This window comes from Eptesicus fuscus, chromosome 3 (assembly GCF_027574615.1).
Source record: "Eptesicus fuscus isolate TK198812 chromosome 3, DD_ASM_mEF_20220401, whole genome shotgun sequence".
Taxonomy (NCBI): domain Eukaryota; kingdom Metazoa; phylum Chordata; class Mammalia; order Chiroptera; family Vespertilionidae; genus Eptesicus; species Eptesicus fuscus.
Genome location: NC_072475.1, coordinates 11,886,819 through 11,911,329, shown reverse-complemented (window position 1 = coordinate 11,911,329; position 24,511 = coordinate 11,886,819). Strand labels below are relative to the sequence as shown.

Genomic DNA, 24,511 nt, shown 5'->3' with positions numbered 1-24,511 from the left:
GCCTGGGTTGTGGGCTTGATCCACATTGGGGGACGTGCAGGAGGCAGCCAATCAATGATTCTCTCTCATCATTGATGTTTCTATCTCTCTTTCCCTCTCCCTTCCTCTCTGAAATCAATAAAGATATATTTTTTTAAAAAATGTACAGGATAACAACAGAGTGTAAGACCATCAAAGGAGCCGGTAAAATTAAAGCAAAGAGCAACCGAGTCTTCAAGCCTCCGTTTATCTCTCCCAGTGACCTCCTGGAGTTGATTTCCTGTTCAACTGTGTACACGTTCCTTTTCTTAATTACAATCCCCTCTCTCAGTAAGTAGTTCAGTCATGTTTCGTGCCTACATGGAGCAATTCTTCAGGCAGGCTCTGGAACCTGTGCTCCGCATTTCACCATCATTTTTGATGTTTTCCTCTGACCTTCCAGTTTCTCTTCTGGCTGTTGGCTTCGAGAATGTGCGGACTCTGAGTCCACCCTCACTTTCCTTACATTTGTTTCCCATTTCACCTGACCACTCCGTCCAACTTCTCTACTAGTGGTTGTTAAGTATCCCATCCTGGGTCAACTTCTTGCCAGGAAAAAGGACCCTTCAGGACATACATAGTATTTTTCTAGTGTTACCAGTTTGGTGGCACATTCATCAGAAAAAGTCATACACCGTTAACTCCACAAAAAGCTAAATAAGCTACTCTCTTCCTATTTAGATAATCCATGAGCTGACTGGGGGTGTGAGGAGACATCTGGTGTTCCAGTTATCAGATCTGTGAAAGAAAAATGTTTTCCTCCCTATAATCAAGAATTTATGCTCCCCTCCCCTAATTTTTTTTAAAAAATTGAAGTATATTTGACATATGACATTATATAAATCTAAGCTGTGGATGCTAACTTGATATATGTATACGCTGCAATATGACTGCCATTGTGGCGATAATTAGTGCCTCTATCTATCACCTTAGAGAACTATCTTTTCTTTTTAGTGGTTGGGATAATTAAGTCCTATTCTCTTTGCAAACTTGATGATTACAATATTGTCTATATTCACTCTACTGTGCATTAGATTTCCAGGGCTGTTTTATTACTCCTTACAAATTTGTACCCTCCAACAATATCTGTCCTAGTAGTTCATAGGTCGACGCTCAACCACTGAGCCACGCCAGCCTCTGTCCCCGACCTCCACGAAAGGCAAGGTCTCCATTTAGGGGGAGGAGTGGAAAAAGCTACGATATACACTGAGTGGCCATATTATTAGAGGCCCGGTGCATGAATTCGTGCATGGGTGGGGTCCGGTCAGCCTGGCCAGGGGGAGGGGAAATGGGCGGTTGGCCTGCCTGCCTGCTGGTCCAACTCCTGGTCGAGGGGACAATTTGCATATTAGTCCTTTATTATATAGGATATACACTGAGCGGCCTGATTATTATGCGTTCAGAGATCATAATAATCTGGCCACTCAGTGTATATTTTTAAGTATCTACCGTCCATTGACACCTGTGTAGAAAAGTCCCACCTGCTAGTAAACAGAACCAGGTGTCAGTGGGCTTTGCAGGACCGATTCCAGCAGGAGTCACAGTGGATAATTCAGCTGGAGCCAGGCTCCGCAGCCACCAAGGAAGGGGGTCCGATGGGGAAGCAGTCTAACCGAGGGCCACGGCGCCACTGCTTGAGGCACAAATAAAGCTCACTCATCTCCTTGGGAAACCGTGGTTAATGGCTCGCAGAATGACTCTCTGGCCTTACGGCTAAGCAAATCATTAAATCAATGTTTACTGCTTATCCGTTAACAACAAAAACTAGCGACTGCTCATTTCCAGTGGGGAACAGCTCTATTAATAACAATACTAGGCTCGTTTTCATTTCCCAGTGCCATCATCGTCTGTCGGAATCTTTCCCTCTCAGAATGAGAGATGTCCTGGAGACCAACGCCTTCGCCATGGTTTCTTCGTGCACTGATGGTGTGAAGTACAGTTGTCCTGTCCCCACAGACTCCAGCAGTCCAACTGCAACTACTCATCTATTCCTCTCTGTTCTTAGTGAAGTAGGATCAGTCACTAATGAAGCAGGTTAATCAGAGCTGGACATGAACTTGTTTCCGGGTACTTGAGTGTGAGAGCCTGCTGAGACGGACAGCAAACGTTTGTAGGAGAATCACTTCCCTTGAGGGTAGACTCAATGGGCCAGGTGAGACAGCCGAGGTGCCCAGGCTGGGCTGCGGCTCTTTGCCCGAGTTCTACCACCCCAGCTAGCCTATAACTTTCCTAAGCGCAGGGATGGTGGACACACCTTGGAGGAAGCTGTGGTCCAACACTGCTTTACCCAGCTCAGCACGGAGCTGGACAACGCGTTTCTTCAGAAACACAAAACGAGGTGGGATACTCACTCTAGAGAGGTTTCTAGTTGCTCTCAAGAAGCTAGCAAGATGAATATCAAAAGAAGAGCTGCATAACCGCCCTCCCTATAATTTTGTTCCTTGAAGGATGCCTCTTGGCTTAAAAATTATTTCCTTTTTTCCAGAATCTGTGTTGAAGTGTCAACTTCTCTGATATTTCAAACCCAAGGAGACGTTCCTTGGTAACCGAAAGAAACATTTCACGTAGGCAGCTGTAAAGTAGACTTAAGGAATACTGGAGATGTTTCTTACATGTCTGACTCAGTCAGAAAAATTTAACACTCAGGTTCCCAGCCTCCTATCTGGAAAGCCTGGTTCCCTGGGTCTGGGGTAGGGCCAGGCGTGTGTCCTTTCAAATAAGTACCTAGTCAGTCCCTGGCACAACCATGGCAGACAGCCTCTGCTCCGGCCTCCTTCTCTGCCCAGCATCCCTAGCTCTGATAAGGGCTGAATTGTTCCCCCCATACCCATACATTAAAGTCCTAACCCCCTGTACCTCACAATCTGATTATATTAGGGGCAGGGTCTTTCAAGAGGTAATTGAAGTTAAATGAGATCATTAGGGTAAGCCCTAGTCCATTAATACTGGTGTCTTTACGAGAAGAGGAGGTCAGGACACAGACACACACAGAGGAAAGAAGAGGTGAAGGCGGAGACGAGCCATCTACGAGACCTTGATCTGAGATGTCCAGCCTCCAGCTCATGAGAAAGTAAATTTCTGTTGTTGGAGGCCTCAGTGTGTGGCTTTGTTATGGCAGCCGGAGCAAACCAATACAGCAGGTCCCCAAACCATGTCATCTCCTTATAAAGTGGATGAGATGCCATAGAAACGTGACTCTTGTTTCTATCAATTAGCCTATCGGTAAAATTGATTTTGTTATATGTCGTTTACACTATCGATGCATTAAGTGAGGACTTACTGTATGTGGCCTCGGCATCAAATTCAGGCACTTGGATAAAAAGGAAGCTGCCTCTTGGATCGATTTATCAGTCCAAGGCAATTAAAACACAATTACATTAGGTAAACTTAAAAAGGCTTTTGAATTATTCAAGTATGAACAAACTTTTATTTGCCCAGACCTGGAATTAAAATGAAAAAACAAAACTGTTTTGAGTACAAGTGAGGTAAACCAATGCTAGTAATAATGTTATCTGATAGTGTTTCATAGGACACAAGCTCAGAAATCCTACTCAGAAAAGAGCAATACCCCATATTCGATGACGCCGTCACTGCTGATTTCAAGTGCTCACACTCTAGTTTGCCAACCACTCAGTTTTTTTACATTTTGCTACCTGTTCCCTGGATTCATTCATTCGTTTCTCTGCTCTTTAGCACATCGTACCCGTATGCACAGAGGGAATAAGACTCAAAACCAATTTTCATCAGTAGCTACTATAAACAAGTAGCCTGGAGATGTTAGGGGCTGAACACAGTGAGGTATCTGGCTTTGCCACAAATTTAGTATATTTAAACTGCTCCGGCTCCCCCATAATCAAGGATGGTTTGGCGCATGTTTCCTTGGGTTTAGTGAGAAATTTAACTCACTGGGTAATATCTGGACATTTCTCTGAAGGAAAAGCCAATGGAGAGGAGGTGGGAAAATGTATACTTTGACCTTGGCCCTACTTAGCTTGACATTGCGCAAACACTTCTGTTTGGGTCTCTTTTCTCATCTACAAAATGAGAAGATCAGTTTGATTCATCACTGGGATCTCTTTCAGCTCTAAAAATCTGACACTTCTCAAGATGGATTAATTCGCTGTCGCGAATTGTTTTCTAAGAAATCATATGTACCATGAGTGTCCTTCCCCCCAACTGTATTTGAAAAGCATAAAAAGAACTTATTTGTAAATTTTATTTCTCAATATTTTGTATCATGGGTTTAGGAAGTCGTACTTGAATCTTGCAGCTTACTCTAGTTTGTTGGTGTAACCCACTACCTTCTGTGTATAACACAGCCATGTCAGTCACAGACTGGCCTGTGGGGAGAAACAGTCTCAAGGACATAACGGTGCAGTAACCGCCACTGTCACTGGTGGGTCTTCTCTCCGCCTCCTGTACATCTGTACTAAATGGCTCAAAACTAGACTATTTCAGGTGAAAGGGCAGGGTTGCAGGTTGAACATCTTGAATAACCATGTATGTTCTGCTCAGCTGTCTGGTATGACATGATTTAAAAATATACATACATTTTTATTGATTTCAGAGAGGGAGAGGGACAGAGAGATAGAAACATCAATGAGAGAGAATAATTGATCAGCTGCCTCCTGCACGCCCCATACTGGGGATCGAGCCCGCAACCTGGGCATGCGCCCTGACCGGGAATCGAATCATGACCTCCTGGTTCACAGGTCGACACTCAACCACTGAGCCATGCCAGCTGTGCATGACATAATTTTTTGCAAAACTTTAAAGGTAAGACTCTTTACTAATAATTATTATTTACTATTACCTGGTTTTAGTTAGAGGTCAGACTATTTAAGAAACACACAAAAAAGTCTGGGAATAAATGTGTTCAGATTTTTTTTTTTGGAGGGGAGCAGCCTTGCACTTCCTTTATTCAATTTTAAGTTCTGCCACTTCTTTTCTTTCTTTTAATGTTGGAGGTGATCACAATTTTCTAAGACAGGCGTTATGATTAATAGTTTGCTATTTCAATACGAATGATGAGAAGTTGATGTAGGCGCACAACCTCAATGCCTCAATAGTTCCTATGTCAGAATGAATAAAGACCAAAGCAAGAAAAGAGCTGCAACTTGAGAGTTCTATGCAGGGATATAGATTTTTTTTTAAAAGAGAAATACTTGGATGATCCTTAGTCTAACGCCAAGCAAAAATATCCCCTTGCAGTCTCAACCTCCCTCTTGCAAACACGCAGCCCCGTTTACTTACCTCCACCACACCATGATGGATGGACGTGTACTGTTTCTTCTTCAGCATCACCAAGGTGATGACAATCACTGTTGCTATGACAACACCGCCCACCATGAGTCCAATGATTGCTCCTTTGTTGGAACCCACATCTTCTGCAAAGAACACCTTGAAAAAACAAATCAAGAAAAGGGGTTGTAACTGCACAAGACATTTTGATGAGGTACATGGACAGTTTTAGAATTATTCAATATTTCTCATGCTATAAGTTTGAATTGCTGGTCCCACCATTTTTTGGTGCATGCTTGAAACAAACAAACAAAAAAAATCACACATTGTACTTACTAAGAATGACATTTATAGTCTATAGAGTGATGGACAATGGGTGGCTTCCCCAGGTCTAGCAAGCCTACTTTCACCCCACCTGTCCTCAGAGAAGCAAGAAAACAAGCCGAGAGGACCCTGAAACCCTTTGGCCGGTGGAACATTCGCCGAGAGGAGAGGTGGGACAGCAGCTTGGCTCGATCAAAAGCCGTATAGTCATGAGTCATGATTATAAAAGGAGGTCAGCATTTTCCTAGTCACAGCAGGTTTAAAACTGGGAGCCCTGATGCATGACAACTACGCCTTAGGTGCTTTCCAAACCCGCAGATGTCCTCATTTCTTTAGCGCAGCGATTTTCAACTGGTGTGCCATGGCTCACTGGTGGGCCCCCCAAATTTTAAAACACACAATACCTGATTAGTCAGGGGCACTGACCTCTTTCCCCTTAGACTGTCAAATAAAAAAATGACAACAGCTAATACAACAATGGCTGTCCAGTGTGAAGGGTCAAATTATACCTGTTTTGTTTTGTTTTTGTCAGATGGGCAAATAATATAACATATGTTTTGGTGTGCCGCAGAATTTTCATCGTTTATGCGCCCCTTGAGATGAAAAAGGTTGAAAATCACCGCCTTAGAGGGACATCAATACACAGGAATAAGCACTCCAAAACAAAGGAGTTAAACAGAAGAAAAAGGACATACTGTTACCCACTTTCAGCCACGATAATTCAGCAGGACACTAATTAACCTCGTTTTAAAAGACAGTTATTTCAAAGGGAAGTAATATGCAGGAATTTTAAGTCACAATAACTCATACTTCCTTACTACGTTGTCTCCAGAAACCCAGCTAAAATTGTTGCTGTTTATTTGGATTAAATATACTAGTAGAAAGAATTTGGAGGTCATTGTGAAGAAATTTATTCAGTATGATAAACTTATTGTACTATACTCCTTCCTACTGCTTATAAAGCAGGCCATTCTTTCTCAAATTTAACTACTTGAATGGAATTATAAGAACTGCAACCTGTATCATCTTTAAAAAAATATATATATTTTATTGATTTTTTATGGAGAGGAATAGAGAGTTAGAAACATCGATGAGAGAGAAACATTGATCAGCTGCCTCCTGCACACTCCCTACTGGGTATGTGCCCGCAACCAAGGTACATGCCCTTGACTGGAATCGAACCTGGGACCCTTCAGTCCACAGGCCAATGCCCTATCCACTAAGCCAAACCGGTTAGGGCACAACTTGTATCATCTTGTTGCATGATGATCTCATGCCAGGTTATGTGGCCTAACGACTACTAAACATATTTCACATTTGTTATAAAATTTAATGAAAATAGTTCTCTAAATATTGTTTTTATTTCATCTCAAGGACAGTAAAATGACTGATTTTCATAATGAAAACTAACAGTCTAGCAATCTAAAGAGGCAAGATAATATACAGCCAATTTCTATGAGTTTTACTCCTGGTCTATTTGCAACAAAATTAGCAGCTGCTCATAAATATTCCACCTTCCTCAAGAATTTGCTCGCTCAACATTATTGATAAAAAGCAAATCATTAATTAGCTAGTGATACAAGTATGAAGTAATCAGGAATAAAGGCATGTCTGGCCATCTCCCTGTGTCTTTAAGAAAATACTGTAATTTTGTAATATTCATCCCACTAATTACAGTGCATTATCTTATCAAGGAGTTCAGTAGAGGGAGCTGATTCTCCTAATTGCCGCCGCCGCCATTCATCACTGTCGCATTACAGGAGTCGGAGTCGGTGTAATTGCAGCGACGGACTTTTATGACAATGGCACCAGAAAAGGCAAATCCGCACATTAATCTCCAGCTCTGAGCCCCACCGGCTCCAACTCTTCAGCAGCTCCCCCAGTTTTTTTTTTAACCTCTTTCGCATCAGCCAGATGAAGAATGTCCCCGATTCTAGAATAACTATACTGATTAACTTGCCAATGAAAATCATGCTCCAAAAAGCTAAATGTCCTTTTACCCACTCCCCCGCCCCCCCGCCCAAATTATGGGAGTTAAAATGCAAATCTGAATCTCAAGTCAGTTTCTGATGTGTTCCAATTATTTAGAGTGAAAAGTCGAGGCATAAACAATACATTAAAGGCATTTCTTTGGGAGTTTAAGAGTTGGATTTATAAATTTTATTTGTGAATATTGGAAAGAGAGATTTCCCCTCGGGGGAAAAAAAAACACAAAATTTTTTTTTAAAACCACACACATCAACTAAAACAAAAATAACATTATTATTGTTATAATTTTATTATCATTTCTTGTTCATCACTGAATGTGTATGAAACTGTCTCCTTTATTAATGTAACCCCCATACTGTGCTTACTGATAAGATGAAAGGAATGCTAGCATTATGCAGGATTTACCTGAAGCTTTTCGTAAAGGATTCTACATGACTAGAGCTGCCTGCCAAGGAAATGGCTGCTTTTTGATTTACTCTAATTCTAATATTTGGGGGCGGTGGGGTGGTGATTTTAGCCTGAAAAGGAAGCTGCCATTTTTCCTTTTCCAGTCTGTAACCAACAGCACCCCTGGGAACAGTCTGCAGCCATGCTCACCTCCACAGAGACCCCAAGATCCTACCCCAAATCCTACCCCTGCAGGAGCACTTAGAACAAGGGAGTCGGGAGCAACGAAGAAGCAAAACAGAGACAGTCAACAGAGAGAATCGAACAAACATGCACTTCGGTGAGCGAACAGCCAGAATAGAAGTGTTGCTGATGCTTCACAGTGTTTGCATGTTTGTGAGATTTTGATGCTTCAGTTAAATCTATTATAAACCTATTTTCCTAAAAAAACAACAACAAACCCACCAGAATGCGAGTTGATTAGAATGGCTGTATAGTAGACATGAATTCTACCTTCAGCCCGGCGTGGGCTTAGCTGCCTTCCAGACACAAAGAACTGGCACATAAAGAACCTCTCTCTCTTTTCTTCACTTTTTTTTAATTTTTATTTTTTTTATATATTTTATTGATTTTTTTTACAGAGAGGAAGGGAGAGGGATAGAGAGTTAGAAACATCGATGAGAGAGAAACATCGATCAGCTGCCTCCTGCACACTCCCTACTGGGGATGTGCCCGCAACCCAGGTACATGCCCTTGACCGGAATCGAACCTGGGACCCTTGAGACTGCAGGCCGACGCTCTATCCACTGAGCCAAACCGGTTGGGGCTTTTCTTCACGTTTTTGTGAGATTCCTAGAAACAGGTGTTTCCCTTGTGTTCTTAATCTTTTTCTTAACTGGATCGACGAACAAGCGCTGATATGTCATTTGGCGAGACAGAGGGGAGGAAGAGGCCAATTATTCTACGTACCAGTTTTTGATGATGAACTTCGTATCCCGAGTCGTGGCGGAACTCCGCGTCCATCTTCACCTCAGAGATCTCCTCCGTCTTGATGTTGGTCAGCCCCGAACCTGCGTGGCACCGTAAGCGTGACACCATAATTAAAACACGCACACAGTCCATTCATTTTCTCTATGAACAGCAACGCTACAACACCGAGGCCACCGGGAACCCTTTCTAGGCCTGAAGCTGGATGAAATGAGTGACTTCTTTCAGAAAAATTGGCACCCTCTCTATAAATCCTTAACCACCACCTATTTTAAACAAAACAATTTTTTTTAAAGATTCAAGAAATCTGAAATTAAAGCTTTTACTACCTTTAAGAATATTTTATAATTTTTTTAAATGGGGAAAAACAGAAGTTAAGCGCTAGCTGGGGGGTTGCAAGGTTTGTTTCTAGAATACATTGGCTTGTTTGAGGGGCTTATCGGTTGGCGTATTGCATGTGTTTTTTATATGTGCCCACAGTCCTTCAGAAAAAAAATAATAAAAGCCTTTAAAAATGAACATTAATTATCTGGTAGAACAAAACTGCTACTTTGAGGCTTTTTTGTTCCGTTAACCAATAAATTATGTTCCTGTATCTATGCAGTGAGGCCTTGTAAAAATCCTATCATTTATTTAGTTAAGCGATTTAGTCAGAGATACGGAGTGTAATTGGCTCACGGCTGAATAAAGAGCTGCAGCACATAATCTTTGAAAATGCTCCTTTGCGACTGACTTCCTTCTCTACAAATTGCTATGACTCTTTCACCGATGGTCACAATGGATTTCATTTTTCAAATAATAATAATTTGAAGCTTAAAAACAAAAATGCAAAGTCATTTTTTTAAAACAAAAAGAGGAAAGTACAAAGCATGAGTTTCTACACTGTATTTCAATATCAAAAGTCAGAATTTTAGGATGAGAAGGCCTTTTAAAATCATGTCCTCTCGGGTGTTCCCAGCCAAGGGCTAACTCTCAGCCCCTGCCTGAACAGAGGGCTAATATATCAGTTCGCTTCCGTTTTCAGACAGAACGGCCTTTCTTACATTACCCCCAAATCAGTTTGTTGTAAGTTCTTTGTTCAGCACATGACAAGCCCAGCCCTGCCTTCTGCGTTACAGCCTTGAACAGATCAGGTGCCCATGAAGAGCCAGTGGGTCCTGCTGATTCTCCTCTTACTCATTCCCGGTTCCTTCAGCTCCCATGGGACCTAGGCTGTTGTCTGTGTTCAGTCCCTCTTACCACCTTGTCTAAAAGGCCCTCTGAAACTCCTCACAGACCTCGCTGGAACAGAAAAGCACAGTGTCCCAGCATCTGACGCTCTGGTCTAGCAGCACAGACTATGAAGGCACAGAGGATAACTAACTGGACCAGACCTCTGGAACCCACGCTGGTTATGACCAATCACCCATTTCTTGTCCAGTTGCCCACAGTTTCCATTTCACAGGCTGTCCGGACAGACTCGAGATCGATCTCAGTCTACAGCTGGCTTGTAGATTATAACCCTCCCGTCTTTCCCTTCTGCTTGTGGGAACTACATTTTCTTATTCCTACCTTCCCAGGTCTTCTCCTGCTCTCCAGTCTCCACAAGGATCATGGAGAACAGCTCTGTGAATTCACGTTCAGGTTCTCTTAGCCTGCAATTTGTCTGGGTCATAATGATTTGGGCAGAGATTGGGTGACAGTGTTAAAACAGATCCAAAAATCTGTTGGCACTCCTCTCTTGGACTTGCTTCTAATGAATAAAATATGGCGACAGTGATGGTGGGTGACGTCTGAGGCTACGTCGTAAAAGACATTGCAGCTTCCCTTTTATTCTTTCTCTTGGTCTGGGGAAGCCAGCCACCATGTTGTGAGGACATGCAAGCAGCCCTATAAAAAGGTTCACCTGGTGGGGTACTGAGGTCTCCTGTCCACAGCCATGTGGGGGAGCCATCCTGGAAATAGACCCACCAGTCCCAGTCACTGTCAGTCCTCAGATGACTGCAGCGCTGGCAGACGTCACCCATGCAACCCCATGAGAGACCCTAAGCCAGAAGCACCAGCTGAAGCCTGATTAATATCCTGAGCGTTACAGTAATTGTAAGAAACTCAATGCTTATTGTTTTTAAGTGGCTAAGTCATGGGGCTATTTGTTACACAGCAGTAGATAACTAATACAAGGGACCAGTGGTTCTCTATTCTTATTTATTTTCTTGCTTTAAAATTATTAGCACTTTCTCCTAAGTTTCACCTCATTTGGCCTTAATATTTCTGACACTAATTTTTATTGGACTGTGACACTAACACTCTTTTATTCTTACTGGCTGTATATTTTTATCTTAAATCTGAGATCTTTGTAGAACCACAGTGATTTCTTTACACCTCATCCTTTTTTTTTTTTTCCCTGTCACTAGGGTATAGCAATGAAATAGTTAATATTATACTTCTGAGATTTTTAGAAAAGTCTTTTGAATAGTTTTTTCTTTTAGATCTGTGAGACCAAAAACAAGTAAAAAAAAAAAAAAATGTGCTCCTCACTCAAAAATTTAAAGGCCCACATTATTTCTCAAAGGATACCAAGAATACTTTTGTTCGTAAAAAAATTCAATTTCATGTATCAAATCAGAACAACAGATAATTATAGCTCAATAGTTTAAGAGAGTTTCAGCACAAAGAGCTCTTGCTAGTTCATTTCTGCAGAGCACTTATAATCATCTAGTGAAAAGACTTTCTGTACATGAAGCAAATCTCACTAAGAGGGGAGAAAAGTTAATAAGCTTGCACATAGGCAATACCAATGACTATAAGTTGACATTGCGTGTAATAAAACATAATGGGCAGAGTGCAATAAATTGCAGGGACCTCTGTTTACAGGCTCACCAGATGCATCTTCTGGGTTGTGCCGATTTCATTTTACACCCTCGTGTGACTCCAGTTTTCTAAGTCCTGGCCAGTGAGGAGAGTCTGTGTGCATTTGAAGGGAGAGAGGCACAGCCTTCATGACGCCTCTCACGTGGCCTGGGGTCAAGGACCGAGAAGGGTGGTAATAAATTACAGAGGAAAGGCTCTCCTTCCGCCCCTGTGAAGAGGCTGCTAATGTATTTTTCTTCTTTATTCTGGTCAAATGGTGTAATCTGTCCTTCGGAGTCTATTTTTCACTGGAAATAAGCCACAGGGAGTAGCTGTAATGGCCACGAGGCTCAAAAATCACCACTGTGCTCACTACCTGACTCCACATTCTAGACGTTACAGTGCCCTGGTAGTTCAGATGTGAAAGGCAAGGAGAAGTCATTTTCCTCAGCTGTGATTATACAAAAACCCTTTATTACTTGTTTCAGAGTGATAACAGTGACTGTTCAAACACAATGACCTGATATGACAACCCTGGGCGAGGGTTTCTAAGTTTGGAAAAATCTAGAGATATAATTTGGTGCCTTAGACTCAAGCATGTAGTCTTACCAAGTGTGGCGAGGGAAGAACCAAAATGAATGCTACAAAACATGGGGAGAAATTGGTCCAGATGCTCGAGAGACTCACTACAAGTATAAAAATACTAGAGGCCCGGTGCACGGAATTCGTGCATGGGGAGGGTCCCTAGGCCTGGCCAGCAATCAGGGCCGATTGGGGTCTTCCAGCTGCCAGCTGGGGCCTTCCTTCCCCTGGCTGCTGGCTGCCGACTGGGGCCTTCCTTCATTCTGCGCCACCCCCTGGTGGTCAGCGCATGTCATAGTGAGAGGTCAAACTCCGGTCGGTTGAACTCCTGGGGACAATTTGCGTATTAGCCTTTTATTATATAGGATAGCACACCTATGTCGTTATGCATATCCAGCAAATACCACTATTCATAAGCATGCCTTAACTAGAATCTTCCTCACTTCTTCTCTGAGCATCCTTTCCAACCCATGACCTTCTTCTATTGGGGGAACCCAAGCCCTATGTTGTATAAGAAAGGCAGTTTGGCCTAAGCTGTGCCCTCCTCTGCATAGAATTATTTCCCTCTTCTTTGCCAACGGACATGCCCCAGATTGTTCAAGCCCTTCCCAGAGCTCACCTCCAGCAACTGCCTGGTTAGCACAGCCTTTGTTAGTGCCCCAGCTGCTCACATCACAGACATCCTGGTTCACCCTGTATGTTCTGTGTATCCCTGCCTTTCTAACTCCATCTCATCTTTCTGAACACACAAATTGTGTGCATCTCTTCAATTCCACTCTGAGCAGGGAACTTATTTAATTTCCTTTGACCCTCCACGGCAGTTAGGGCATCGATCTATGTGAAATATCAAAATGAACTGTTGCTATTGTTACAACAAAGGCGTTACATAGACCTTCTTCCCATCTCTATATTACTTCTAATTATTCTCTAGCTCTTCCCTAAAAGCAGAATGTTTTTGTTTGACAATAATATGGAAAAGTCTTATTCATGTCAGATTTTTCTTTAAGGAAAAAAAAATCATTTGACTTTGGTGGTATTGCCCCTTGCTGATATTTCCATAGGAACATATCGGCCCAGCATGCCCAATGTAAGACCTACATACATTTTAATTCACATTTTAATGTTTGTAGATGAAAAGCAGCTCTTCCTTTTAAAAATAAAGCAGGAAATTCCATGAAAAAAAAAAGGCCCAAGGCAAATGACCAACCTGGGCTGGTCTCGGTTGCGGTTAGAATGAAACTGACCCTCCGCCTTGGGCCCCACCCGTAGGCTGAACAGGATGGAGTGTCGACTGCCGGCTCCCTGACATTCACTTGTGTGGCACCCGCAATAAGGAAGACATTAAGGGAGCCGAAGCCGTCCGTGTCTGACTTACTCTAATTCAAGTTCCTCTGAGAAGCCCTGCAGACGGAGATTCATAAAATCAACGAGATTAGCTGTCAAGATGTCACTCCACTGTCCCTGCTGCCCTGTGCATCGCAGTGCAGAGGCATGAAAAGATGCCAGAAGTCAGACTCTGAGTCCTCAGTGACTGGGGTGGGGACAGAAGTGGCCCGAGCCTGCGAGAGGGGCAGAGCGTGCTCCTGGCCCCAGGGCTGACTATGTCTGAACCTGGGGCCTCCGTGTGTTAACATCTTCAACGAGGCTAATTTCCTGTCCGGTGATTATGCACAGGGACATTATGAGGCTAAGGAACGAAATAAACACACAAAGGTGCGCACTGTTAGGAGTCAACTCTCGCCGGGACACACAGGTGTGTCCGGTCAGTAACTTCTCTCTTCTTTCTGAGGCTTTGACAACACTGCCTGGGCTCAGTTGGGTGAGGCTGAGGGTGGCGTGAACAGCAGGTGTGCACCTGTTGTGGTGTGACATGATTCTCTAAGTTTGAGACACAGACGTAGACTAAATACAGAGCAAAGAGTGAACAACTGTTTCTGCTTAGTGCTTGGGGAACTGTAAGAAAGAAGTGTCCGTTTCCGGTGTGAATGGGAATGTTAAGGAGTCTGAGAAAGAAAGGGCTTGTATGTAAAATTCTGCACGTACAGCCCTTGTACCATTTTAGCCACTCACTGAGAATAACCCAATACAACCCACAAAGGAGGACATGCAAACCTTTCTGGGTTATGGAGATACTCCAATTCTGACCTTTTTAGAAAGTCAGGTCTCCCTGAGGAACTGGCTGGAGTCAGAGCCCTGTTCCGCTAGCCAAGACTCCTCCCGATTCCCAATAGGAAAGCATGACGTGTTCATCGCAGCAACCGACTCGCCCCCAGGTAGGGCCTGCGTGTGCGTGGGTTTCCATCCCCGAGCACAGACAGGCCCTACAGAACCCTCTCCACTTAAAAAAGATTTAGAAAAAGTTGGAAGGCCTCTCTTTTATTGTTTGAAAAGGAAAGCTCAGAAAGGAAGAAAGAAAAAAAACCACGTAAGAAATGAAGCCCAAGGAAAAGCAAAGGGGAATTAAAAAAAGTTTGGTTTTCACGTCGTCGTTTCCAACCCTATTTCTCAACATCGGCATTTCAGAGAGGCGAGTAACGAGGAAAGGGGGGCGGCGTCTGCTCAAGCTCAAGCGAAAGAGGCTGAGGGGCAGGAGGGCCCGGGCTATACCTGGTCGAGTGGTCAGTCCTCGGTCGGCAGCAGGGCGGGCGTCAACAGGCTCGACTGGGCACAGGAAGCAAGATGCACGGAAAGCAAACGAGACAAATCAAGATGGTAAGTCGAGGCTCCTGAACACCGAGCAGGGAAGAGCATGTGCAATACACAAGTTATACAAAAAGGAGCAGCTGGCAGAGAACCACAGCGAGTTAATCCTGAGCATCAGGAGCGGGCGGGGGACCACTTTCAGAGGCTGCTGGCTCCTGGTGCCAATCCCACGCCTTCGCTTTCTCACAAAAAGCACTCACCGGGATGCGCAGAACATCAAAGAGAAGCTGGAGGAGGGGTATAGGTTTTCCTCTCAGAGTTTACAGCTAGTTTTTTTTTTTTTTTTGTGTGTGTGTGTGTGTGTTTTATGAGAGATAAAATATATTATACCCAGCCCAGCGGAAAATCTTAAAGCTACCTCCTTTTACCACTGTCCAATCTTATCTTATTTTACAGTTAATTAACTACAAAGGACTCCGTCCAATCTCCAGGGGAAATGCAAATATGAACTTATCTGGAGAGAAAGGTTTCCCACATCACCTGCCCTGGAGTGAATCACATTTGTTCCCGGTGTGAGGGTAAAGAGAGAGAAACCAGAAAGTAAGCCAGCCTGTCCCTGTCTCTCTTTGTAAAAGCCGGTTTCCACGGAAGAGATGACGTGCAGTTGACATGTGTGAAAGGCGGGCATTTCCTCTCGTGTTTGTTGGCTCGCACAATTCCTCCTGCGCGAGAGCTCTGGGTCTGGCCCAAAGGCAACAAACAGAGCAGGCGGCACCAGAGTGCCCACCATTGTTTGCTGCTGGCGGCTGTTTCCAAAGTGCTTCTGATTCCCAGAAATGTGGACTTGAACTTAGACACGGGTCTTCGGAGAAAACAGGCAAGGGAGAGAAACAAAGCTTTCAGGATTAATAAACGGAGAAGGGGCAAATGAAGCCGAGAGAGGGGAAATAAGGCCTGGGGAACAGAAGAGTGGGAAGGTAAGGTGGGGTGAGCAAGGATGTCCATGGGGAGATGAGGTGTGCTTGATGGATCAGCAGTTGAAGACCATACAGTCCAGCTGGTGTGGCTCAATGGTTGAGCATCGACCTAAACCAGGAGGTCAAGGTTTGATTCCCAGTCAGGGCATACGCCCAGGTTGCAGGCTCAATCCCCAGTAGGGGGCATGCAGGAGGCAGCCTATTAATGATTCTCTCTCATGACTGATGTTGTTATGCCTCCCTCCCTCTCCCTTCCTCTCTGAAATAAATAAAAATATATATTAAAAAAAAAAAAAAAAGACCATCAGCTTACTGATGGGCACATCCCAGGCATGCAAGGAGGGATTATAAATGCAAATCGATTTTGGATGTCACACGTTGTCAGGAACAGTGAGGGGAAAGAAAGTGACAGCATGCCAAGTCTTCAAAATATGAGAAAATCATGTTTCTGAGAATACTAAGACGTTTGGATGAATCCAAAGAGAAATGTGGTTTGGTGCTTTCTCCTGCCAACAGTGGCATGGTAGAGAATGGACAATGGACGTGATTTGGGGCAAATGGCCACTTCCGAGGCTGTTTCTTCATATGTGAAATAAAAATAATAACACCTGCATTTCTAATTGTAGTGAGAAAGAAAATTAAAACCTGCTTTGGAAACTTGCAAATACTGTAAAGCCACATTTATGAAATACCCGATTTATGAAATATTCTGTAACAACTACTGCGGTGAGGACGACTCATCTCTAGCGCTTCATTCGCCTATCAGAGGAGACGTACTTCCTTCTGCAACTCACAAATACACCTGAGCGATCTAGTTTCTCTACAGTTCATCTTTCTCCCTCAGCTGCAAGCGCAGAGAGTCGGGGATTTTATTACTCCTCGTAAAATGGAGTTCTCCGAACGATTATTGTACTTTCTGAGTGTCCTCACAAGGGCCCCAGGTGGTGCTTCAGTGGAAGGCAGGAAGGCACCAGAGCCCACTTGCAGAGCCAAGAAGTAACTGAGGGGTGAGCACATGGCTCAGGGTCTCGGGGTGGGGGTGGGGGGAAGCAGCCGAGTCTGGGGTTTAAACGCAGCCCGAGCAGCTGGCCCAGGCTCAGGGTCCCCTTGAATGCCACCACTTATTTTCTCTGTGATCCCAGGCAAGCCACATTCTCCCTGATTCTCTGTTTGTCCCAAGTTAAATGCACAGACATGCGAAAGAGCTTTATCAATGATCAAGCACCATTCCACCATTACTTAAGGGAATACTGACAATATCAAGTGTGCAGAGAGAAACGTCCAAAAGGTATAACCACAAAAAAAAACATTCATCAGTTATTTCTGGGTGAGGAGACCGCTCCTGTAAACTTTTTGAATGTGTAGGGTATTATTTGCAAACAGTAATAAAACCTTTTCTCTTTTTTTAGGAAGATAAAACAATAATAGTTTTAGTGACTTAATCCCCAGCCTGCTTTCATAGTTTGGGACTGATTCAGTATGAATTAATATTGAAAAAATAAGTAACTCTTGTGTTCAGTGAGCAAACATCAAGACATTTTAAAAAAGATAATTATGGCATCATTGGGAAAAAACAGAACACACATCAAGACAGAGTATTGCATTATTTTCCAATCTACGACAAACACTCTCTAGTTTTTCAAATGGACTATTCCTCATTCAGTCGGAAGGTGATATCAATAGAGTGTTCAAAACATTTTACATTGGCTGACTAGTAAATTAAAAACAAGAAATAGATCACCTTAAAGAGTTAAACTAAAACTTAAGCAGAAATGTGTAATTTCTCTGCCTTCAGCAGCTTAGAATCAGAGCCTTCCCTGTAAGAGGAGACACAGAATGATTGAAATTCTGGCCTTTTGAGTTCGTTAGTTCTGGCGTTGCTTGTAATAGACCAATTCTAAGCTAAATGCTGCCTCGCAAACCTCGCCACTCGGCCCAAGGTGATGCCGGAATCAGGAGGAAAGCAGTTTTACACAAAGAGAGGCCTGGAGAGGACCGGCTCTCAGGCTTAATGAAAGCCTTTATTAAATCTCGATTTCACCGCTGACGGTGATTTGCTCGTTGCTTTTTTTATGGCCAGGGAAAAGCAGAGCGGAGGGAACGTCACTTTGTGATTATATACTAGTACATGCAATCTTACAAGGCCTGCCGTGCCTCCTTGAGCACAGCCGCGTGCTTTCTGGATGTGTTACAGACAAAGAAGCCGACTGCTGGCCACAGGGACTTGCTGGTGGCCACTGCCATCCACACTGATCTTCCTGGCTGGCCAGCTCAGGCAGTCTTGAGAAAGAACACACTCAAGTGCCATTAACACAAACGCATTCAGCCAGATGACTCCATGAGAAAATAGTATTATAAACACCAGCTTCACTTCAGGTTAGCCAGTTCCGCTTTGTGGATTGGAAAAAACACACAACAAAAATCTCTTCAGGCAAATCGCAGCTGGTCGAAGAGCCTGAAATATTGGAGAGCTGGGTTTGTGATATGCTTATCTTTTTTTTTTTCTTCAATATAAATTAAAAGAATGCCCGGGTGTCTGACCCTCTCTCTGGACTTCATTGATTGTTCTTAGGAAAAAAACACGCATTTTTGGGAAGTGTTTGAAGTAACGATGATAAGGACTGCATGAACAATGGGAGGAAATCCTTTGAGAATGCTAGGTATTTTCAATAGCTCCGTGTGTGAGCACATGTCTGTAAGATTAACAGGAAACGGCTCCGGAAAGAGGGAGGAAAGGGAGATGAGGACAGAAAGGGTAAGATTTTAGGACTGGATCAAGCTCATTAATCTTAAGGATATACTGATTGGGCCATAGAGTGATTATCCTTGATACAAGCTGGTAAAACCTCTCTAATAAGATCCTGGTACTATTTGGGGGGGGGGGGGGGGGGGGCGGGGAAGCTAACGCTAAACATGTACTATGTCCCAGGCACTTTGCTAAGAGCTTTAGCTTCCTTCTCACCATCTCATTTAATGCTCACACCCTAACTTTAGTTAGCATTTCTATTTTTTTTTTTTTTTTTTTGCAGACTAGGAAACAGCAGGAGAGGCTCTGTAACTTGCCCACAACACACAGCCAAGCTGGAATTTAAACTCTGACCCACTTCATCCAGAAGTGGGGGTTGGGGGCGGGGAGCCCCATCCTGTGGGATGGTGGGGGATGCGGAGGTGGTTTTGGTTGTCACTAGACTGGAGGAGGGTCGGCACTGCTCGCTTTTAGTAGAGGGGGACTGGGGATGCTAGATGCCGGGCACAGGGCAATGCCACAAATAAAATTGTCCTGCGCCCTGTACAATTTCTTATATTCATGGTTATGTGAGTCCAGATCTAACTCAGTTTTGGAAACAAGCACAGAGCATTTTTGCAGAGTTCTTACTGTAACCTGGGTATTCCAGGAGCTCACCACTGGGTAAAATGAGGGGAGACTGTTTTATTTAGCGCTTTCCCCAGATTACTCACTATGTAAGAAAAACCACATCGGTGCTGCTCCTTGAACCTGAGTCATGCAATCAGCCGGAAGCAGTCGGCATGGAGGCCAGACACAGACCATGCCATTCTTTCATCTAGAAGTCCAGGCGGAACACTTACGTGTTGAAACACTTATTATAAATTAGATCCCTTATAGTGATTTTCCTCCTAAATGTTGTTAGTCCTTTTTATTTTAAGATTCATCCTTAAGAAGCCTTTTCGAAATGTTATAAAAAAAGGGTGTTGTATCTGAAAACAGTGAGAACCAGAACTCAAGCTCTGATATTAATTGAAAGTTTCTGCTAAGAAATCTGAAAGAAAGCACATTAGCTAAGGTGCAAATCTTGAGACAGAGAAAATCTTACTTCTCTGCACGATCACAGGCAAAACCACGTAGGCCAATCAATGTGCATCTTCATTTTGACAGCTGCCTTATATTCCCCTTTCTAAATATAAAACTGTGGACCTCTTAAGCAATAATATATTTCCTAAGTGGTTCTCTATCTTTGCCTTTAACATTTAAGGCAATCTGGAACTTAATGCGCGAGAATAAACATCTGAAGTGAAAACTACTGTGGTTCCTTTCAAACCCCCCTTTATGCAGGCCCCATGGGAATTTCTCTCTTCATCGCCTGTCCGTTTTCTTAGAAAGTGCACATTCTAGGCCACTGTCTCATGAACACAAATTGAATCTTGTGCTTTCAGTCCAGAAGCAACAAAACACCTCTCAATAAGCAAGTATTTTTAAAAGTTCATATCCCCCTGCAGGACATTAGAGAGCTGTATACACACATCAGAATGCTCTTGTTCCGACTGGGCCTCTTACCTTCGTTTTCTGTATTGGCTGGCACAGAGTCAACCCCAAAAGGATGCCAGGGCTGGAGCTCGTCCAGGCTGAAATCTCCATTCACGGGCAGAAGCTCCACGGTGGTTTTGGTTTCGGTCAAAGACGGCATGAGCGCATCATTCCCATAACTGATTCTCGGTTCACTGATCATGTTGGCCAAGACATCGTCCGAGTAGTTCTGCTCTTTCTGCAGCAGCTCATCTGAAACGGGACAAAGTCATGATCTCATTGAGAGCTGGGGGTTGGTACCATCATCACGTCCATTTTACAGATGTGGAAACGGAGGCACATGGTAGGTAAGCCACTTGTGCAAAGTCTTAGCTAGCAAGCGCCCAAGGTGGGTGAGCCCAGGGAGAATGGCTTAGGCCTGGGCTGGTGCCCCTTCCAGTGGCAAAAGACCTCGAGAGCTAACTTGCCATTTCCTCCTCCGAGCGATTCTCCCGGTAAACTGTCATCACCGGACACCAACAGCGTGCTCTGGTCATGTGCTAGCCGTGGAGTTGTGGTAATACGCCAGGACAAGCCAAAGGACACACACAGCTAGTGAATCCCTAGTCTTTCCCTGAACACATGTAATGACCAGAGTAGCCTAACAGCTGGGCAGCCTGCTCCGTTCTCAAGCGGCTCTCATAGTTTTGCCTTGAACAAGTCTGTCTTCCCTAAAGGCTCCCCTGCTGCTGCTGCCTGATGTTCTACGGCGACAGAGAAACAGGCCCCTTGCCCTCTGGCTGTGGCCTTGGACCCATGAAGGTCTGCTCCATCCTCCTCTTCCCAGGGCTAAATATCCCGCCCTCCCAACAGGTCTCCTGTGATCTCGAAGCAAACATCCTGCCTTCATCCTCCCTCGGCTGCTTCTCTTTTGAAAAAAAAATGCTACCAGGTATCCCTTTATCAAAGGGACTAAACAAATTCTACGTTAAGGAACATAATCGACTTTGCTTAAGTTTTTGTAGACTAGTGAAAACTCCCAAATAACACACTCCAGTATTGAAATGCATTTTTATAGGAAAAAGAGCTTGGAATATATATAACCTTGTATCAAGTGTAACTGGTGCTTTTAAAACAGGGCAGCGCTAGAATGTGAATCTCCTGTTAGGTTGCCAAAGATTCACCAGGATTTCCTGTGTGACATATTTAAAAAAATTACACTCACAAATAGCACGTGTGCTATCAATATTAATCAGAATTTCATTTTCCAATCATCCCTCCATCAAGAGTTTACTGTATTATTTATATTCAAATCAGTCAATGGTTACTATTTTTGTTGTAGAAAATAAACTCAGGATTTAAATTTGGTTTGTAATATTTTACTATCATCCTTCACCTTCTCTTTTACATCGACAAAAAAATTATCTGAAAAATTAAAATTCCGTTCAAATATATCTATTAAAACAATTTCACAGAATAGAATTAAAACATGAGATTAATATCCTTGTAGGGAGCTGGTTTTATTGCAAGCTATTATTTTAAGTGATAAAATCCCAAGCAAATCAGTTCCTTTGAAGTCTAATTTGAGTTATAACAGGTATCTGTCCACTGTGGACCCTTCTAAAATTCAGTGTTTGATGCTTGCAGTGATCGTTCCCACACAGATAAAAGGCTCCATTAGATTTCTTCCAACTTTTTCATGTCTCGCAGAGTCACAGGTAATGGCCAATAACTTAGCCAGCGCCGGCTTTAATAAATTAAATGGGCATTTCTTTTATATAAATCTTATGCTTGTGCCTGTTAAACACGTAAAATACTAAAGAAGGACCTTCTAGAATAATTATTGGTGCTTCCACGTTCATGCCGAGAGGGATTAACCTTCACCAGGATCTGCTTTTGGCTCCATCCGGCACCATGTTGTTCTCAGTGCCTTTGTGGCATTATCATAACCTCCCCTCCTTCTCCAGTTGGAAGTGTTTTCTCTTTGTCTTGCCTACACAGTACTAAGCTTGTTTTTTGTGACTTCTCTGAATAACTCTTCTTGCTCCTCGTTTTCTACTGTCTTCATCTCTATAATTTTTTTTTTTTGGTACCTCTCTGCAATTCTTCTTTAGAAATCTCATTTACTCTGAAACTCTAAGGATCCTCCCTTTGGATGATTCGGAAAGGTATTTCCCCAGCTCTGACCTCTCCTTCCCTCTCTAGTTTTTATATTTCGGACAGTTTGCTAGATCTGTTAACTTACATCGTCCAGGAAAGGATGTACAAAACTGCGTTCAAGGCCCCATTTCTAACTGTGGCAGAACCATTCTACCAGCCACATGTGTGGAACCTTCAGAACCATCTGTGACTCTATTTATATCACGCACAACTCCTTTTGATTACATTTCTGGATTCTCTTATCCATCTCCCACCCCCTTCTCCACTGGCCACCTTGGGCCATCATTACTGTTTGCCTGGATAATTGTGATGTTCTCCTCATTGCTGTCCCTACTCTAAGTTGTATCCTTCTTGGCTCCCCAGACCTTTCCCTGATATTGAGAAATGGCTCCTCCCATTTCAGTGGTAATGTATATTTGGTTTTTCTTAGTGGAGTTCCTAAAACCCTTGGAATTTAAGTGGTGAGAACTGTAAAGATGTCTTTTGTTATGTTAATGAGATGACTTTTTTTTTTTTTTTTTTTGAGGGGGGAGTCCCTGGGTCACTTAAGGTGTGAGGCTGGTCACCAGAAGAACAACCATGTGATTAGAAGGTTGTAATTTTCAGTCCCATCTTCCAGACCTCCAGGGAGAGGGGAGGGACTGGAGATTGAGTTCAATCACCAATGGCCAATGATTTAATCAATTATGCCCAAGTACTGAAACCTCCATACAATCCCCAAAGGCAGGGTTGGGAGAGATTCTAGGTGGCGAACACACACAGAGATGCAGGGACAGTGATGCCCTGCAGAGGGCATGGAAGCTCAGTGCCCTTTCTCCACACCTTACCCCATGCATCGCTTCCATCTGGCTGTTCCTGAGTTATATTCTTTTGTAATAAACTGGTGATCTGGTAAGCAAAATGTTTCTCTGTGTTTTGTGAGCCATTCTAGAGGAATAGAACCCGAGGAGATGGGAAGAACCTCTCGTTTACAGCTGGTTATCAGAAGCCCAGGTGACAATCAGGACTTGCCATTGACGATGGTGGGGAGAATGGGGGTGGCGGGTGGGGGAGCAGTCTTGTGGGCCTGAGCCCTTAACCTAGTATTAGTGGGAACTAATACTATCTCCAGACAGACAGTGTCAGAATTGGGTTGAAGCGTAGGACACTCAGCTGATGTCGGGAGAATTACTTGGTGTTTTGAGGGGAAATCCTGTACATGGAACTGGTGTCAGAATCGTACCATCACACCTCTCTCAGACTCAGCATCCTAGAAGTCTTGGATTATTCCCCAACTGGACCATGCATTCCCATCATGACACCTCTGTTCTCTGTTCCTGCTACCCGAGAAGCCCATCTCTGCTTATCTAGAGTATGAACTCTCTCAAGACCACCTCGAACATCCCCATCCTCCAAGATTTCCCTCAACAACTTTATGGGACAGGCATTCTTAGCTTCATGGGACAGGAGCCAGGTTGGGAGACGTGAATGAATCTCTTCAAGATCCCATAGCCTGTAGGCATCAGTGTTGGCATCCAAGTCCTGGGCTGCACAACACCAGCCTCCCCGCATGGAGCCCCTACCTCTCCGGCCTCCACAGCACCACACACAAGAGGGCTCACTCCGAGTCTCATCAATGGAATGCACATTTACTGAGTAAAGGGAAAAACCAGGCAATATAAGCACAGCTCTGTCCCATAATGTCTTCCACTCTTACTACAGGGTTGCAAGCCGACTTAAACACTAGCCCCGTGGAATGATTATTGCTTTTGTCCCCTCAAATAGGCATTTCCCAGGCATGGGAGCTGGGGAGGACTGTGCCCACTGCAGCCATGGACGTAAAGAGGTGGAGTAGGCAATTGTCACAGTGGAAAATCTTACATCTGCACTTCCTAAAACATCCAGGGCATTTCGGGTGGCAGCAAATCAACAAATCGGAGGGCAGCCTTTTCTCTTTTATCTCTTATACAATTGGCAGGAAATTTTCTCCAAATGACTATTCAAACGCTCAGTCCCACAATGGTTAATTTTCCTGGATTATTATTATATTCATTTCCAGAAAATGACAGAAGGAGATATTCAAGAAATGTCATTTTTTTTTGGCAGAGTGAAAAGCATTTACGTTTTTATTTTTGGTACAAAGTAGCGGAAA

General features: G+C 43.6%; 1 protein-coding gene across 7 annotated transcripts in view; it reads right to left on the bottom strand.

Annotated features, from left to right (window-relative positions):
* Positions 1 to 24,511, bottom strand: part of APP (amyloid beta precursor protein) — a 229,520-nt gene that overhangs the window by 5,452 nt on the left and 199,557 nt on the right. For 4 of the 7 annotated variants that reach the window (XM_054713635.1, XM_054713637.1, XM_054713640.1 and 1 more), the window contains 4 exons: positions 20,272 to 20,493; positions 14,965 to 15,018; positions 8,929 to 9,029; positions 5,272 to 5,418 (listed from right to left, as the gene is read on the bottom strand). In XM_054713635.1, coding sequence (XP_054569610.1) covers positions 5,272 to 5,418; positions 8,929 to 9,029; positions 14,965 to 15,018; positions 20,272 to 20,493 — 524 coding nt within the window. The remainder of the gene's footprint in view (positions 1 to 5,271; positions 5,419 to 8,928; positions 9,030 to 14,964; positions 15,019 to 20,271; positions 20,494 to 24,511) is intronic. The other 3 variants (XM_054713636.1, XM_054713639.1, XM_054713641.1) reach the window with 1 other exon arrangement.